The 19,348-nt window shown below is 36.4% G+C and overlaps 1 protein-coding gene across 2 annotated transcripts in view; it reads right to left on the bottom strand.

Annotated features, from left to right (window-relative positions):
• The window catches only part of LOC145977733 (E3 ubiquitin-protein ligase LRSAM1-like), a 64,236-nt gene extending 45,572 nt beyond the window's left edge, over positions 1 to 18,664 (bottom strand). For both annotated transcript variants that reach the window (XM_083109983.1, XM_083109984.1), the window contains exons 1-5: positions 18,527 to 18,664; positions 13,926 to 14,039; positions 8,238 to 8,351; positions 5,969 to 6,097; positions 1,738 to 2,038 (exon numbers count right to left, since the gene is read on the bottom strand). In XM_083109983.1, the coding sequence (XP_082966109.1) occupies positions 1,738 to 2,038; positions 5,969 to 6,097; positions 8,238 to 8,351; positions 13,926 to 14,006 (625 nt within the window). In that variant the 5' untranslated portion in view covers positions 14,007 to 14,039; positions 18,527 to 18,664. The remainder of the gene's footprint in view (positions 1 to 1,737; positions 2,039 to 5,968; positions 6,098 to 8,237; positions 8,352 to 13,925; positions 14,040 to 18,526) is intronic.
• Positions 18,665 to 19,348: the final 684 nt, after the last annotated feature.

Below are 19,348 nucleotides of genomic sequence, written 5' to 3'. Positions count from 1 at the left end.
TATGTCGTAAAGCTGTTGCTATGCTGATCAAGAGTGAATGACATCATACCTATTCAATGAGTCACCTGTTGCTATGTGGACCAAGAGGAAAATATCCTCTTGTCTAAACAAAAAGTCTCCAACCCATGCCACCTACTCCCTCTCCCTCCATTGTGTTTAGCATCCCAAAACTTTCACTCTTTAACCACCTTATTTATTCTGTAATAGTAGAAAGCGAAATCGAAATTACATTATGGATTTGCAGTGCTCAGGAAGTTATATTCTATTATTTCTCGCACAACAAATACTGCCGATATGCATCCCATGTGATGGAAGGTGCATGCTCGAATTTCACCAGAGTTGCACTATTTTTCTTGGTGTCGTAGAACATTACATTACAAAGTGAAAAATCGTGTGAAATGGCCTTCAAACTTTCATATGTGGTTTTGCTCATTCCTTCTTTACTTTTTCTAAAATAACTTCAAAATATATATACTTTTTTCTTTCCGTGACTAATGTAACATTTATACGATGCACATTCAGGACCTTCTAAACAGCAGCTAGCAACTCAATTTCTTCCATTAAGGAATTTTCACATTCCATGTATGTCATATTATTTGGCCAGTAATACATTTTAATTTTTATTATCTTTTCCTTATGTTTTCTTTCATCCAAAGTACCATAAAAATCAGAATGTTCCTTCATTTTGTGATGAACTTATTTCAATCACATTTCACATTAGTGTCGTTATCTTGAATGGAATCCTGTTTCCATATTCAGAAACTGCAGGATTTAAGCTTTACAATGATATACAACTTGATAGGGTTCCGTAAACATGAAAAATCAATGCAAGTGTCTCAAAATCATGGAACGACCCTGTACGGTTTCATGTTGGCTGTCTGAATTATTCCATGCATAATATGCACCACAGTTTTTGGGGGCAAAAATTTTGGAAAAAAGTGTGCATTATACATGAGTAAATACGGTATTCTGCCCCAGTATTTAAACATGTCTATCCATATCGAAACACATTTCCTGTAGGGTTGATTATACATTAAGAGATATAATGAATCATGTGCCCCTAGAATAAATTTCCGATTTACATTTTTTCCTGGTAATGCCCTTTGTTCTACTCAAGGGCGAGTCCTTCAGAAAGTGTAAAATCACACAAACTCACCTGAATTCAGGACAAAACGTACATTTCCAGCTTTCTTGTACCAGGAAAGAAATATCTCCCATCTTTTATTCAATCCTCAATGGGAAAAAGTAGAAACTCTCCTTAAAAACTAGCATGAATTTCAAGAAACTAGCAATCTGTGTATAATTTTTGTCTTCTGTATTGTTCTGATTTATTCAGCTACTTTGTAATGCAGAATGATATTCAAAATCATAACTGCATAATGGAGCTTCCGTGTAGTGGTAACAAGCTTGAAATAAAATTTGTAATATGCTCACATTCACTGCTACAGACTACATTTTTGAAACTGACAATGTTGTTCATCTAATATTTGTTCATGACAGATTCTTCAACAGTTCTTAGTATCACTATTATTCATAGCCACTATTAAGGCTGAGGTTCTAAGGACCATGGCTGAACTTAAGTACTAGGTGAGACAGGTTAAAGTTTTTCTCTTTTTATGTGATTTTACAGAATCTCCCTGTATACATTATTATTATTAGTATGGAGAAAAGAGAAGCAGGTAACAATGGAAAGAAGCTGTTAATTAAGTAAGTAAAAAAAAAAGGGAAAAACCTTACCATGACACAAATACTGCATAATGGCTTCTGTTCCGAGCAAGAGAATGTCAGATGGAGGAAACTGAAAATTAGTGCGATCTAACTGAATACTTTTGAGGCACTGTACGTGGCACAAGCTCTTGGGCAGGGTTTGCAGTTGGTTGTTGCTGCACAAGTTTAGATTCTGCAAAGAGTTCATTTTCCCCATACTTTCTGGTAAACTTCTCAAGGCATTTTGAGAAACATCTAGCAGCTGTAGTCTTGAAAGTTGACAAATTTCATCTGGCAGTTGCTTCAGTCTATTGTTGTGAAGATTAAGAACCTGTAACAATCATTGGACATTAATTATATTTTCCTTTCCAATATAAACAGGATGGCGAAAAAGTTCGAAACTTGTTTTGAGCTATTTTTCTTGTGTTGTTTATATTTTTTAAAAACGTTTGCTGTTTTTTGAATTTATCATTTAATTTTAGTCCAAAAAGTGAGATCGCGTTTACTTCCTCACTGATGAAATGAAACAAAAGTAGCTGCAAAAAAACCATCGTTTGCTTCAGTTGGTCACCAGTTATGGTCTTCAAAAAGTTATTTTTACTTATGAGAAGATTTTGACAGTGGAATGTGTGCATAACCATCAAAACCACCATCAATTACCGCAGAAGGGACAGAAGAATTCCACTGCTGCAAAAGTTGTCACTTGCCATCATATTCCAGCATCAGTGATGGTTTGGGGCAGTTTGTGCAATGGGAAAAAGCCCTTGCTGTTCATCAATCAAGATATCAAAATGAATGCTGTTAGCTATCAGCAAATTGTTCTCCATGACATTTGGAAACGTAGCCAGCCGGGCACTTCAGCAAAGACAGATTCATGCTTCAGCAAGTCTGGGTTCCAGCACATTATTGTAATTTTATTTCTTTGTTTTGTTCTTACTAGTCTAATAAACGTTTTTGAAAAGTTAGTGATTTAGATTTATATATTTATAGAGCAGTTTTATACAGTTGAAACATTTAAAATAAAGTCTCTGAACTTTTTTGTCACCCTGTATAGACCCACCAGAAATACTCCTTTTCTTCTCTTTCTGGATGTGTCTTACATTTTAGTTCTGTACTCAGCATCCAGATGTACTCAGGCCAACCAGAGCTGTGTGAAGACACCATTGGGAAGAATGGAGTGGTTCAGTACAAATAATGGATTAAAACAGGGAAGTGCTCTTTCCCCACTACTCTTCATAATAACAATGGATGCAATTAAGGAAGAGGTGGGGAAGAAGATAGGAGAGGAAGAGATGAAGGTCCTGTTGTTTGCTGGTGACTTAGTGATATAGGGAAGCAGGGAAGAAGAAGTACAGAAACAGCTTGATAGTTGGAATGAGGAAATTAGAAGAGCAGGAATGAAATTCAGCGCAGAAAAGAGTGAGGTGCTAACGACAACAAGAAACAAAGCCAGAAATGTACCAAGAATAAAGGTCGACAAGGAAGACTTGAGAGTAGTGGAAAGTTTCAAATATCTAGGAAGCATAATTGAGCATTACGCTGCTTATAGCGGTGGTTTGCATGGCTATATGTCATTCCCATGGAGACGGGATGGCGAAGTGGAAGAGTAGATGAGGAGGTAAACAGAATACAATTGGATGGCTGACTATACCAAAGCGTTCAAAGATTAATAAGGAACAGGGATGTATGTATGAAATGCAAGAAGGTAATATATAACACATAATATGAGCCAATAATTACGTACGGAGGAGAGACTTGGACAATGACAGAGAGAGACAAAAGAGAGATGCAGGCAGTGGAGATGAAATTTTTAAGGAGTATATTGGGAAAGACTAGAAGGGATAGAATAAGGAATGAGGAGATCCAACAGACAGTGGGTGTGGTGAAGCTTCAGGACAGGATAGATCAGGCACAGATGAGATGGTTTGGACACATGAAGAGGATGGATGCTGAAAGACTGCCAGTAAGAGCTTACAATGCACAAAGAGTGGGAATAAGGCCAAGGGGGAGTCCAAGGGGGAGTCCAAGATGTCGGTAAAAAGAGCAGATAGTGGAGAATGTTAGGAGAAGAGGACAAGATTGGAACACCATGGAATGAGGGGAATGGTGGAAGACCAGAAGAACATGGGGAGGGTTGACTTCTATGCCGACCCAGCCAGAGGTAGGAAATGGTGAAGGATGATGATGATGATGATGACGGCAGCATTCAGGAGGAATTTGAAAAAAAAATCTGAAAGACCTTCATTTTGAGAATCACATAACTTACATTAAGAAAACAGTTACAATGGAGACACAGAAAATCACAGGGAAGAATATGTACCAGATATTGCAAATCAATAAATTAGGAGAAATAGCATGTAGAATTACAGATTTTCCTAGCATCTGGAACAATTCAGACTCCCAGATTTTTTATATCTTGTCCTGATCCCATATCCTGAGCATAAACTTTGTCCCACACACTCTGTTTGAAATATGTACAGTAGTAATGAAATTTTTCGGATTTTTGTGAACAGTGTTGATTTCACATTACTTGCTATTATTTCCTAGTACTATATTATATTTACCGTAAATGCAATTGTGTCCTACATTTTGGGAGTGTGTGTGTGTGTTTATACACACATATACAGGGTGGCGCATATTGTACCTACCAATTTCAAATGACAACAGAAAGACGGTGAGTGCTGGACAATACAGACATTAGTGTACCTTGAGAATAATGTCCTCTAAATCTCCTCCTCCTGCTTGGATGCACTGTTCGAGGTGATGCGAGAAGGCTTTCATGATGCGTGCCTCAATACGTCCTGTGGAATAGAGCATATTTCATGGCGACTGACGGTTCACAACATTATCCGTGGCTCTTCACTGACGTGCGTCTCTGGAACAGGTGCATGGTGATCTTCATTGTTCTGTCGCAGTGCCCGGTGCCTGTTTGGATGAATGCTTCCATTGCCCATCTGCAATGGCCAACGCTCCATGGTATACTATATACCTAACTTCCAACTCTCCACGGATGTAAGTATGTCACAGATGCGCACCTATATTCTGGCAGGTTTGCCAACTCAAATTGGTAGATACAATATGCGCCACACTATATATATATATATATATATATATATATATATATATATATATATATATATATATATATATATATATATATATATATATATATATATATATATATATATATATATATATATATATATATATATATATATATATATATATATATATATATATATATATATATATATATATATATATATATATATATATATATATATTATACGTATATATTTGTGATGTATTATAAAATTAGAAAATTAAGATGGATTGGAAATGAACAGAAATAATAGGCATATTATTTGTTTCACACAATTACATGCATGTTAATTATACACTTTCCACCAGATTAATGTTATTTTATGAAAGAAATTATAAGATGCTAAATTCTACAGTCGCTTTAGTGGACATACATGCTGAGTGCTAGACTTACATTCCTTACACCAATGGTCCAGGTTTGAATCCTGGCATGGACATGGGTGTCACCTCATCAACTTTACCTATCATCAGTCAACCTCATCATGGTGATTAACCTAAAGAACAGCATAAAATAACAACAAACAACACAACACAACACAAAACAACACAAAACACACATCAATACATACAAATAATTCATGAACAGCGCAACTTCTATTGGCCTCGTGGCAGGTACTTTGTATACTGATGCGAAAGGTCTTGGATTTGAATTCTAGGTAAGACATGTTGTGTTACTATTTTTGTTGCATTGTCTATTTCAATTACTCTTGTTCCGATTTCTTGCAGAATTTGAATTTAACTTTTTGGGTGTATCAGCACTTAAAGGCTATTTTGCACCTGTCACGTTATATGGGGTCCAGCCCCTTACCATAACTAAAATAACTGTAATATCGTTAACTAACATATTAAAACATTCTGACTTCGGTTAAAAGCCGATGCTGTAAAGGGGCACTCAGCACACATAAGAAGAAAACACAGGACAACACAAACAACACCCCAGTTTTGTTGCAAGTGGTGCTGGGTAGGATTCCCGATGGAAACCCTTAACATTTTGGTGCTGACAATTGGGGAGCTGTGTAAAAAAATAAAGTCTCGTGCTCAAGTCTCGAAAGTAAGAAAATATAGGCGGTGGGACTTAGAGAGCTGTTGTGTCATGGAACTTAGTTTAGTTTTGAAACATGATCTACAAGAACAAATTCAAACGGGGATTGATACTAACCTTTAAATGTGTTAAGCACTTGATGTCCTTTGGAAGATATGTAAAAAAGTTAGAATGAAGATCTAAAACTTGCAAAAGAGATAAATCCTGCAGATTTCCCCCACCTGACAAAGAACTTAATTGGTTATCCTGAAAATAAATAAACAGAATGTCATAGGCCACATTTAAAAAAGAATGTATGGTAACTTAGGCTGAGCAGATACCACTTTTATTGATTGAATTGAAACCGTTGCATGTCAGAAGTAAGGATCTATTGCACCCCATACAGGATGCAGGCTAGGGATGACCAAAAATATCTGGAAAATTTAAAATCTGGATTCAGAAATTTTACTACCCTGATTTCGAAGGAATCTGGATTTCGGATTTCTTTTTGTCTGCACAAGCACTAACCATTATCTTCATAAGCCGTCACTTTGTTAGAGCAATTTGAGTTGAGAGAAATGTGAATACGCTCCTGTGCATATGAGCAATATTTTGAAGAGTTCAGCACAACAATGCCCTTTGGCTGACGATAACGCAAGCTCTTGTGGGATGATGGAGAGGTGGTCTCGACTCTCAATACAGTACGAGGTGGAAAGTTGGGGGGCTGCCAAAAATCCACATCGCTTGAGTGAAAATGTTATCTTGAGATGGCCCTAACTGGGAAATCTGGATTTTTTTATCCCAGATTCCGGATAGTAAAAAATCTGGATTTGGCGATCCCTAGTCCAGACCCTTATTGTAGCTACAATCAACGCTCGTCTCTGAGCACTAAAACCTCCTGACCTAATTAAATGCTGAGGTTGTAAAGGAGCGGTGACCACATATAAGGACAAAACACAGGACAACAAACAGTGCTATAGATTATTATACTGGCCGTAGTTCCAGATGCCAGAGCTTTGGTGAACTGTAACATTACAGTTATCAGGGTGTATGTACTATGTGGAACTGAGGCTGACTTTTCAGTGCCGTCTCAAAAGGTCATGCCTTACACCCGAGATACCACTTTGAACCGATACCAATTTCTAATTTTTCCCAGTTTTGAAAAGAAGCAAAACTTATCGAGAATTTATGAATTTCCATGCATAACCTGAAGCTAAACATGTAAATCAATACAGTTGGCAATTTGTGACTGAATTAAACTCAGATTTGATATAGACAAACAACTACAACTACACAAATGCAGATTAAAATTTAAAAAATTGCAATGCAAATAGTTTTCAGTATTGTTTGGATTAGTATTATTAATACCGATAAACAAGCAACATTACTATCAATGGTTAAAAGCATTGCATGCCTTTGTCAAAGCAGCAATGGATAGACAATAAAGATCAAGGGATAAAAACTTAACCAAGATGAAATAATCATTTCAATTAAAGATACATGTGTAGCAGAACCAGTCAATGTTCTTAGATGGAATAATAATAATCCTTTCTTGCACTAGAACCATTCTCAATTCATGTGCAACCAAGCCTTGTTGTTCCTATGTGATTGTGTGCCAATTTCAAACAATGGTAACTTGTGGTTTCAGAGGTAAGCTGCATTAAGTTTTACACCTTCTACCACTGCTGGAAAAGCATGTTTAGTATAAAATATATATTCGGCAATATAATTTATAATTCTAGGATTCATAGTTCCGAGATATGAAAAAAAAAACCCTTTCAGAATTTTGAATTTCTCGGCAAAAAGAAGGATTAGAATATTTTTTCCCCGAAAGTATTGATTTAGTTTGATTTAGTTAAGTTCCGCGACAGGTTAGGTATGCAGCAACTTTTCGCATATACAGACCGATACGTGCGTGCAGAATATACTTCCACTGTACTGCTGATTTTCTCACTGTCTTTGATATGAACAACTCGGCGGTTGAGGCAAGACTTGCACGGAATATGCTGAGCGCCGTTCTTGCGTGGATTAATACATAACCTGCTGTAAACTTAATCTGTCACGGGGCTTCGTGTTTTAAGTCCACTTTATGCACAGTAAGGTTAATTGGGACTGGACCTACAGTTTAAAGTGGGATCCGAACCACCTTCTGCCTCTACCGTGTATCGAACTCGGGATCCCTTGATTAAAAGGCAACGACGCTATCACTGTGCCATCGGGGAAGCCCTTTTTCTGAAAGTATCCTCAGTAAGTGTGCAATTCTTGCCACGACAGCGGAACACATATCAGGCAATATGCAGGTATCATTTTGAACCTTCGTGTCCCGGTGTTGCTATGTGGGGGTCCGATGGAGTTCAAATTTTGTAAAAAATATATTTTTTTAATTTATCAATATTTTTTTGCTTACCTGAAGATGCAGAGAGCCCTTCCTGAAAACCTTGCATAAAGAGTATATGCCAGAAGGCACATTTCGAAGAGCACAATCGGACAAATCAAAAACTGGTTCTGGATCCTCTCTAGCCTGCATGCCAATAATAAAAGAGAGATTAACAAACAAATTGGCAATATAAATTGTTAGTGCTAAAAAACTGATTGTGCATAACATGAGAACCCTTTTCCAAATAATTTTAAACAATACTAAAATTTGATAAATCAAAGGATCTTGTAATATCTACAATAAAAATAGAGGAAAATCAAGGTGCATAACGAAGGTAAAAAGTAGGGATGTGCCGAAGCCGATTACAGATGTATGAAAATCGGCCGAAATTGACACATCGGCATCGGTATCGGAATCGGCAAAAATCCGATATTTAAACCGGTACAGATTATACTAGAGTTTTTACCTTCTAATAAGTTTTATATTCTAGTTTTGTACGATTTATTGAAAATTCGGTTATGATTCGTCATTATTGTAGAGTTTTTGTAATAAAATTATTGCAAACTCATTCAGAGGATCGGAAATAAAATAGTACATTGCTAAACCAGGATCTGCTGTTGTATTGGAAATTCAAAAATGAATATTCAAGCCTGAAGCAAGTCCTGAGAAAATACTTGGGCATACCTGCTGCATCAGTATTCAGTAATTGAGTGTTCAGTGTTGCTGAACAGATTTGTGATAAGAGAAGAAGTAGGTTACTTCCTGAAGTGCTTCCAAATCTCGTGTTTCTGAAGTTGAATCTGGCAGAACAGGAATTCATTTTGCATTTCAAAGAACTGCTTGTGTACTAATGTTTAATCTCTTGAGAATCCATGTTCTTCTTAAAGGTTCACGTAACATTTTGTAGATGCAAATGTACATTCGCAGCTGTTGAGAATATATATGTATATACATATGATATGCAATAGAAATGTACATAGCAAATTTATTTTTGTCACGCTGAAAATAACATCCCATTTCTGTTTAATAATCTTATGTATCGGAATCGGTTAAATATCGGCATCGGTATCGGTTCCAAAAATTATCGGTGAGTACATCGGCATCGGTAAATTTTCAGCTTCGTCACATCCCTAGTAAAAAGCAACAGTTTAAGAAAGTACGAAAATGAAGCAATTATGCATAGACCAATGTGGAAATTTAGCAAATACCTATCACTGGGACCCCTGTGCTAACCACACTGCCATGGAGACTGGCTCTATTAATTATATTAATGCATTAGTTAATAAACATTTATATTATTAGGGCTGAACAGATACTTGAAAATTGTAATAATTAAAAGTTGTTCAAAATATAGATTAATATTAGTGTATAAGTAATAGCTTCTAATTATATGCAACAATTTACCAAGATATTTGCTTTAAAATATTTGAGAATTACATCAAAATGTTCACTTACATGTCGCACTATCACAAAATTCAATTTTTTCACACAAAACTGATTCAAAATAAGGTAACATTATCGTATGAGGGAAACGGATTCCTTCAAATTTACAGGAGAAAGTACTTACGGAAATCATTTTCTTTAGCGTTGTGGTAAAAAGGTAAAGTGTTCCCCTGTGCTTAGCACCATGCCATGAAGGTGTATAGGGGGTGTGGGGGTAACGCCCCACACTTTCTTGATCCGGTCGTGAGTGGGGGTGATGTGATCAGCACCATGCCCCTGACCGCCTTTACCCCCCAGGGTTTCCCCCAGGTACCCATGTTATTCGACGCTGGGTGGGTGCTGGGGCCGCTTCCAACATTAGAAAAGTTACCGGATTTGAACCGGCCGGGGATCGAACCTGGGACCTTGAGCATGGTAGTCGGACGCGTTACCGACTGAGCCACCGCGGCCAGTTGTGGAAGTTCCTGAATGTAGATTTGATCCATTTTAATGTGAATGCGTGTTGTTTTCTGCAAAAATCTCTGTCCGACATGATGATTCTGCTCCTGCCATTTGCTTTCTGCACGAGAGTGCAATGTTCCGTGTGTTAAGATGATGCAACCCCGTAGCCAGTGTTTCAGCCTCGCCGTGTTTTCACTTGAACATGACGTGTCGAGTATTTTTAATTTTTTTTTTTAATTATGCTTGCCTAACCTAACTTAACCTAACCTTACGAAAAATTGTTTTTGGGGCACGAAAGTAGATATTTTCCGGTGGACGAGGTTGCAACACTGCATAAATCGACAAAACACTCTCAGAACGCCCCCTAAACCAGTACGCTATCACGGCCATAATGCGTTACAGATTCGAAACAACAAGTAACAGTAAGTACTCGTAAATATAAGAAATAGACATTGATATGCATTATTTCACTGTAGGAAATGTTCCACATTCGAAAATAACACGTTAGCAATGTAAAGAAGTCTGAAATATATGATTCGTAGGTGTTGCCCTCATACGATAATAGTACACAAAATAAAAAGAAACTTTCGAATTTTGCATAATTTTCAGGATACTTAAAATCCACGAAAGTGTTGCATGGCATTTTCGCTGTGAAAGACCAAAATGCAAAAGTATCGGCAGTAAAAATTAAATTCCAACCAATACTTACTGATACATTGGCATCAGTATCAGCTCAGCCCTAATTATTATTATTTCAATTCAATTGAATTCAATTATCCTTTATTTAAGGGTAAGGTTCAGCCTGCGGCTGTTCTGCCACCTAACCCCAATGGATACATATACTATATACTAAATACACATAACAAACAAACAAAATAATAATAATAATAATAAAGAAAAAAGACACACAAAAGGAACAAATACAAAAGTAAGAACAAAGGCTAGCTTACATTCACAAAAAAAGGGAAGAAAATGTGAATATACACAAAGGATACACAAATTAATAGTCATGAGTGTGTTTGGTGCCACATAGGTAAGACTAATATAAATTAAGATGATATAAAAATATATAAATATTTTTAATACACAAGAAAGTACAAAATGTAGTCAAGGGTTGGCAACATTTAAGGGGAAAAGTAAGTGAGAGCTACTATTCGTTCGTTCAGACTCCCTCCCAAAATATATTTTCAGATATGTGCCTACCGTCAATCTGGTGAAAGTTTTTTTGGTGGAATATTAGAATTGTAGAATACCTCCGGCTCCATTGTATTGTATTTAACATTTTGCAGGAATGCAACAATGTAATACATCTAAGCTATTATATTTTACTCTCACAATATAAATTAAAAACTCTTTATAACATTTCTAAACCCTTTGTTCCTTAAATTCATTTGTTGCATAATGTACATTTTCCATTTTTTTAATGATAAAGATTCTAACTCTACTGATATCTGTGCACTACATGTGGGCTTACAGCTGTCGTCTCAAAAAGTGTAAATGATAAGTGTTGAAGCAAAGTATAAACAGAAGTTCTCCCTCCCCCCCCCCCCCACTTCCCTGGAGAATCTGGCCAGCCTAAATATATCAGTTTGATACAAAGCATTAACAGAAATTTACATGCTGACCATACATCATCCAATGTAAACTAGCATTCATGAAGCTAACATGGAACACTTGAGAAACAAACAAACAAAAAAAGAAAAGGAAAGAAACCGATACTACTGTCACATGCTACAAAGCCTGAGGTTTGAATCTTCAATATTTCACTCTACTTGCTACCTTCATTCTCATTCTCATTCTCATCATTACAATTAGACCACATAGAACACCAATATAAAATAACCAAAAAATACAAACATTGTTTTACTTCAACTAATACTTTAACAATTAAAGCAGATGTAGTGAAAAAAATTCAACAACTATTTAACAAATCGAGGGATTAACCTTCTTTTTCTGCTATGCAGCTGAATTTTCAGGACTGACATTAAAAAAAATTAGGTAACACTTTACTATACCGGAGACGGATTTCTTCAAATTTACAGGAGAAAGTACTTACGCAAATCATTTTCTGTAGCGTTGTTGATGTTCGGGAATGTAGTTTTTATCCATTTTAATGTGAATGCATGTGGTTTTCTACGAAAATCTATTTCCAACGCACTATTGCTGCTGCCGCCATTTGCTTTCTGTATGAGAGCACAATACGTGCTATTGCTGCTGCTACAACATGACGTGTCGAGGATGCGTCGTGAAGTTGTTGCCGGGTGTGGAAGATGCCGTGGAATTTGTAATTCTGATGTTGTCCGTATATGCTAAATAGCTAAATAGAACGAAAGGTGTGCTAATGGAACCTAACCTAACAGGCCTAACCTAACCTAGTAGGCATACCTCGTCCCCGTGATGGTTCGTGGGGCTATAGTATGTAACAAATAGACATTATTTTCATTAGCAATCCATTATTTCACCTAAAGAAATGTTCTGCAACGGAGAATAGTACGTTAGCAATGTAAAAAATTGCGAAATAAATCATTGATAGGTGTCTCTGGTATAGTAAAGTAGTACCAAAAATTAACAATACGATCTCAGCAGAACGGATTTCTTCATTTTTACAAAAGAAACTACATACGGAAATTAATTTCTGTAGCATTCTGAAAGTTCGTGGACGTATTTTCTTCCATCCTGTAATCTATTCGACCGGTAATTCATGTATTTTTTAAGAAAAATATCTCTCCGACACACAATTACCGTTGCTTGTATCTGAGCCAGATGTTCCGTACGTTTCATGACATAACCCCCTGTCAGTGTTTCCAACCACACAGTTGTTTTGCAAGAAGTGAAGGTGTTTTTTTTTTAAAGCTGTATCGCATTGTCTTACGAACAAAATTTTAACTATGCTTGACTAACCTAACCAAACCTAACCTTGCCGGAAATGGTTCATGGGGGCTATCCGTAAATGGTTTTTGGGGCTATCCATCAATGGTTTTTGGGGCTATCCGTGAATGGTTTTCGGGGCTATCCGTCAATGATTTTTGGGGCTATCCGTCAATGGTTTGTGGGGCTATTCAGGTATTTCTTGGTTACGAAGGTTGGAAACACTGCATACCAACATGATCCACCTCGCTACTCAAGCTGCACCTGCCATATTGTGTGTTACGCAAGCGAAAAAAGGAAGAACAATAATTACTCTTATGTGAAAAATTGACGTTATTTTTGTGAAAAAAGCAAAATTACACCTTAAAGAATCTTTCGCAATGCAGAATAGGTAAGTACGAATACAAAAAATGATGAAGTAAACGAGTGAGAGGTGTTCTGCCGAGATCGAATAGGTACCAAAAAAAAAGTCACACTGACTCAAATGAATTAATCTCACATTTATCAGCAAAAGCATTTTCCATTTTGATTGAAAATGTTTGGCAATTTGTACTAATGCCTACTGGAATGAGATTTTACATTTTCAATCTATTTTTAGTTATTTTATGCTACTTTCCTACCTCTTTGGTTAACTGCAGTAATGAGGATGAATGATGAAAAAGGGTGACAGGACAAACAAACTGATACACTCATGATACACACCGGTAGTCCTTGGACGCAAATAAACTAAACTAAACTAAACTAAACTAGGGTTCAAACTTGGAACCTTTTGCTTTGTAGCATCACAGAGGCTGGTATGAATATACATGTGCATCTTCCCATATAAATTTTAATTATTCATTCTCATCGTTGTGATTAACATGCAGAGGTATTTCATAGATGTGAAATAACTGAAATTGCCAACTTGTATGTAGGAAAGTTACATGTTGGTATTTTTAAAAATATACTGTAGAGTACAAATCTTACCAAATACAATTTGTGCTCAAGTCTTGCTTTGTAGTCAACTCCTTTGTCATTCTTTTTCCAAAATGGTATTCGAAAAGACATTCTTCTTTGCTTCAGGCAGCTTACAACTGAATCCTGTATGATAAAATGTCACAAGAAATAGAAATGCTTGCCAATTTAAAATGTTGAATGTAGTAAACTACACTACCTAAAAAAAAACTTTAAAAAAATCTAATACAAGTTATGATATCACATGTCAGTTTCTGCAAGAAGAATCACTTCAGTCAATCATAATAAACTTTGTATGGTATACCACAGTGATCTTGTCTGGGGTTACAGCAGCACTTCAAGAGGAAATTGCTAACTTTTGATGGGGGGGGGGGGGAATGTTTGGCGGAGTCTAGCTGGGAGGATGCTTCTATGTTTTACATGGCAGCAATGTGACAGCTGGGGTGATGCTTTGCGAAAATGTTGCTAGCTGAATTGGGGGGAAACCTTCCCCCCCCTCACAATTGGAGCACTGGGGTACAGGTTCCAATACCCTTCATAGGTCAGGTTTGCTAGGGTGATTTTTTTTTTTTATATAAAATATTTATTGGTTGTGGACAAAATCCATGCACCAGTTAACAATTTATCAATTGGTATTCTATACATGTATGCACAAAATATTTACTCACAATTATTCCTTCATAATAAATAGTTACCAAACTTCATTACACTTTTACAGAATTATATTCGACTTATTAAGATATTTTGTAAGAATATAGATTACCGAGGATGAAGGTGAAGTCAGTAAACAAGGCAGTGTCAGTGGCGCTTGATGTCCACTCCTGTACAATTTCTGTAAAAATGGTTCTCTGTGAGTTTCATAAAGTTTGCATTGAAATATAATGTGGTTCGGAGATGCACTATATTAACTGCACAAACAAACTGGTGAAGTCACTAAATTCTTCTTGTAAAGGTGAGCTGCGGCGATAGTGTGATTTAACCTGCAGCTCATTATAGTTGTGAGGGAACTTCGGGAGAGTTGAATCTGTTTAAACCAACATTCCTTTGGAATTCTTTCTTGTATAGAATAGTAGGCCTTACCGCATTGAGTGCCAGTATTTGTCCACAAGCTTTGCCAGTCAGTAAATAGTATTTTTTTTAGTGTGTGATTCCAAAACTACGGACGGAAACTTTATTGAAAGCGGCCGTTGGATTGTTTGATTCGCTGCATATTTTGCCAAAGTATCTGCTATATTGTTCCCTTCTATTAAAGAAGGTCCAGGTGTCCAAATAAATTTGATATCATATCCCAATCTCGTTAATTTCAGTGTGAATATTCTTATGTTAACAATGTAACATGGTATGACATGACCATGATGCAAACTGTAAAGAATTTAGCACAGAGGCTGAATCGGTTGCAATTATAACTGAATTCAACTTCTTCTCTTGTACATAAAGCAATGCCTGTCATATTTTGAAAGCTTCTGCAGTGTAAATGGACAGATAAGGAAAGGAAAATTGGTAAGAATTTACAATATAGAGAAAGTCTCCAATTTTGTTAATTTTCGGTATACTAACTAATTTTGGCCTCCTAATCACGAATCTGTTGTAAAAAACCGGGGGTCACGTCTGGAAATTGTACATTTTGATGAAAAATTGTTCGTTAGCGCCAAAAACCATCCACGGGTAGCCCACAAACCATTGACATTAGCCCCAAAAACCATCCACGGGTAGACCCACGAACCATTCACACGAGGTTAGGTTAGGCCTGTAAGGTTAGGTTCCATTAGCACTCATTTCACCACTAAATTCATCGAAAAAATAGGGATCCTACTAGAATTGAACATCATAAATCATTTTCTTGTAAAACAACGGCGTGGTTGGACACAATGACAGGAGATTACATTTTTGTTCGTAAAACTACGCATATACACCTATATATAAAAAAAATTCAATCGGCTTTTTTTTTCAAATTTTCAGACGTGACCCTCGGTTTTTTTCAACAGATTCGTGATTAGGAGGTCAAAATTAGTTAGTATACCGAAAATTAACAAAATTGGAGACTTTCTCTATATTGTAAATTTGCTCCGGAAAATTTTTCAATTCTGCAGAATTATCACAGTAAAATGCTGCTCCTGTTTTTCCAGACGTTGATTTTTTTGAAACATCTATATATATGTGATATTCACATTGTAAATTTGACTGTATGTAGTCTTGATATATATTATTTGAAATTGTATGTACCCCCACACCCCATATACGCCTTCATGGCATGGTGCTATGCACAGGGGAGAACTTTACCTTTTTTTTAATTGTAGAGATTGTCTTCCTGAAATCTCTACTTGGGTAGGCAGGAAAATGAATCGTCATGGGAGATATCATATTAAAGTAGTCTGTCATGAAGCATGGTGCATTAGGTAAACAAATAATATTAGCCTGAAATTTATTAATGTCCTTACAAGCATAATAGAGTAAAGGTTAAAAGGTAAAGGTAAAGTGTTCCCCTGTGCATAGCACCATACCATGAAGGCGTATAGGGGGTGTGGGGGTAACACCCCACACTTTCTTGATCCGGTCGTGAGTGGGGGTGATGTGATCAGTATCACGCCCCTGACAGCCTTTAACCCCCAGGGTTTCCCCCAGGTACCCATGTTATTCGACGCTGGGTGGGCGCCGGGGCCGCTTCCACCGTTAGAAAAGTTCCCGGATTTGAACCGGCCGGGGATCGAACCCGGGACCTTTAGCATGGTAGTTAAGATGCGTTACCGACTGAGCCACCGCGGTAATTTGGATTTATATTTTGCTGTACGTCTGTTGCGCATCAAAGAGTCTAACAGTTGAAGTTTTGGTATGATCAGAGATGTCGTGTTGGCAATTTTCTTACCGTTAAGTAAAAATTTGATCGCAAGATATTTAACTCTAAGTTTGTATGGTGGATCGCCCGCTTCCACGAAAGTTTCTTGTTTTGGAGTTCCTTTCCAAAGACCATACATCCTGGATAAACTGCTATATTGGATAGAAGATAGCGTGTTAAAAGCCCAACTTAGATTATCATTGTACATAAAGGAACCATACTCTAGTCTTGAGTTTAGCATCTGTTTATGGACCTGATGTAATAATTTAGGATCAGCACCCCAGTTTTCCTTAACTGTCAACATTTTTATTATGTTAAACACTTGAGATCCCTTACATTGTGCCAGTTCTACTTGTGACTTCCATTTAAGTTTTTCATCTAATGTAAGTCCCGAAAATTTATGACTACTTTGTTGACTAGGGTGATATAAAAGATACCAATACAAAGTTAATCCTAAGAGCTACTGAAAAATACTGTGATATATCCATATATACATGATCATGCATGAATACATATTTATACATTTTTAATTTCATAACTGGTATTATGTGAAAAGAGGTTTACAATTTGTTGCAAATGAAACATTGGCAACGATTAGATATAGCGGAAACACATTTCTTGAAATTTACAGGAGAAAAGACGAGAAAGTACTTACGGAATTTAGTTCTTGTGGACTTTCTGAAGCTGGGAAAAGGGTTTTTTCAAATTGTGCAAGTTATTCGGCCTGTAAATAAGGTATTTTTCGACATTCATGTATCTCCGTTGCACGATAGCTCGTGCCACCATTACCGTCGACTACATGAATCAAATGTTCTGAGCGTTCGATTACGTAACCCCCTGTCAGTGTAGCAACCACACGGTAGTTTTACAAGATGACGTGTGAGCAGGATTTTTTTTTCCAATTTAATTTTCTGTTTGCCTAACCTAACTGAACCTAACCTTCCATGAATGGTTTGTGGATTAAAAACAATGATTTTTCGGTAAATAAGTGTTAGTGTAACAACCACACGGTAATTTTACAAGATGACGTCTGAGCAAGGTTTTTTTTTTTCAATTCAATTTTCTATGTTTGCCTAACCTAAGTGAACTTAACCTAACCTTCCGTGAATGGTTTGTGGATCAATTTTCGCTTAAAAACCTTTTGTGAATAGTTTGTGCGGCATTTATTGGTTCATAAGTTTGGAAACACTGCATATCAGTTGACGATAGACAACGTGAGTCAAAATTTCGCCGCCAATTAGCAACGACCAATAAATACTTATAATGTTAAAAATAACGCTTTTTTCATTGAAAAAAAGTAATCCAAAGTTGAAAAATGTTCCGCTATGCATATGAGGTAAGTAGAAATGAATTTAATTTGAAAATAAACGAGTTAAATGTTTTTCCGCTATATCTAACTAGTACCAAAACATTTTAAATATAATTGTATTCGAATATAAAATATTGCCATCGTTTAAATCCTTCTCTCCATTTATGAGTAATAAAAATAACAAGCAACACAATTTCTTAATATGAAGTGCGTTCAATTGAAACTGTTTACTCACATACATATAATTTACAGTAACGTTTTCGTTAATCGGATTACGTTATTCACACTGAAAATTACAAGAGTTACGAATTTAGGAACATAATTTAGGTACATACCGTAACCCTTGCACATTATTATCGATGCAAATTTTCTTATAAAACTTAAATATAGCAACTTCTTAACAACATACACCCGTACAAGTAAATATTGTCATTTTTTTCGAATTAAAACTTACGAAACATTAATACTTACGTAACATTTAAATTGATCACAGAGCTAAGTAAATTACAGTCAAATTATTAAAATTAATGCATGACATTCGTAAATACTGTCAACAGTGTGACATTTTTGTTTCATCATAAACAAACGAAACACATATATATGTTTTCCATTCGAGTAAGGTGCTGCCATCTGCTGCAAATTACGTCCCATGTTACCATAGCAACAGGAATACATGCCCCTATGAAAACCAGAAGTGTTACAGTTTTACCTGATGTTTTGCTTGGTTTTACTACAGAAATGAGATTAAAGTTTATTCTTAAAAAAAACAAAAACGAATAGGTTTTCATGGTTCCTTTTCCAGAAATGGGTACATCTTCTTCAACTCCTATTTCTTTTTTTCTTTTTTTTTTTACGTATTTTTTCTGCGACTTCTGCCTGATAGCGTCGATGAATGATAATTGCATGATGCTCAGCTAACAACTTTCCTCACAATCAATTCATTATGTGAATTCACGCATGCCACCATATTTTCCGGCAAACAGATCACAGATACTTCAACTGCGTTGAAAACATGCAGTGTAAACCATGGTGTAAACATTGTGCGTATCAGGCCTGATATTTTTTGAGGGGTGGGGTCAGAGGTGGAAGTAGATCCGAAAATGTGGAACAAAGAGAAGATCGGAAAAGCTGTGGGGGTTAATTGAGTACGTCACTTTTCTGTCCAGTTTGTCTAAACGTGACGATGAGAATGATTGATGATATGATGAAATTGATGAAGGAACACACTAATAAAAACCACCCAGGCCAGGATTCAACACCGAAACCCCTTCCGCTGTAGCGCGCTGTGCCGAA

This window comes from Lepisma saccharinum, chromosome 23, assembly GCF_977018435.1.
Source record: "Lepisma saccharinum chromosome 23, izLepSacc3.1, whole genome shotgun sequence".
Classification (NCBI taxonomy): domain Eukaryota; kingdom Metazoa; phylum Arthropoda; class Insecta; order Zygentoma; family Lepismatidae; genus Lepisma; species Lepisma saccharinum.
This window is presented reverse-complemented; position numbering and strand designations above follow the sequence as displayed.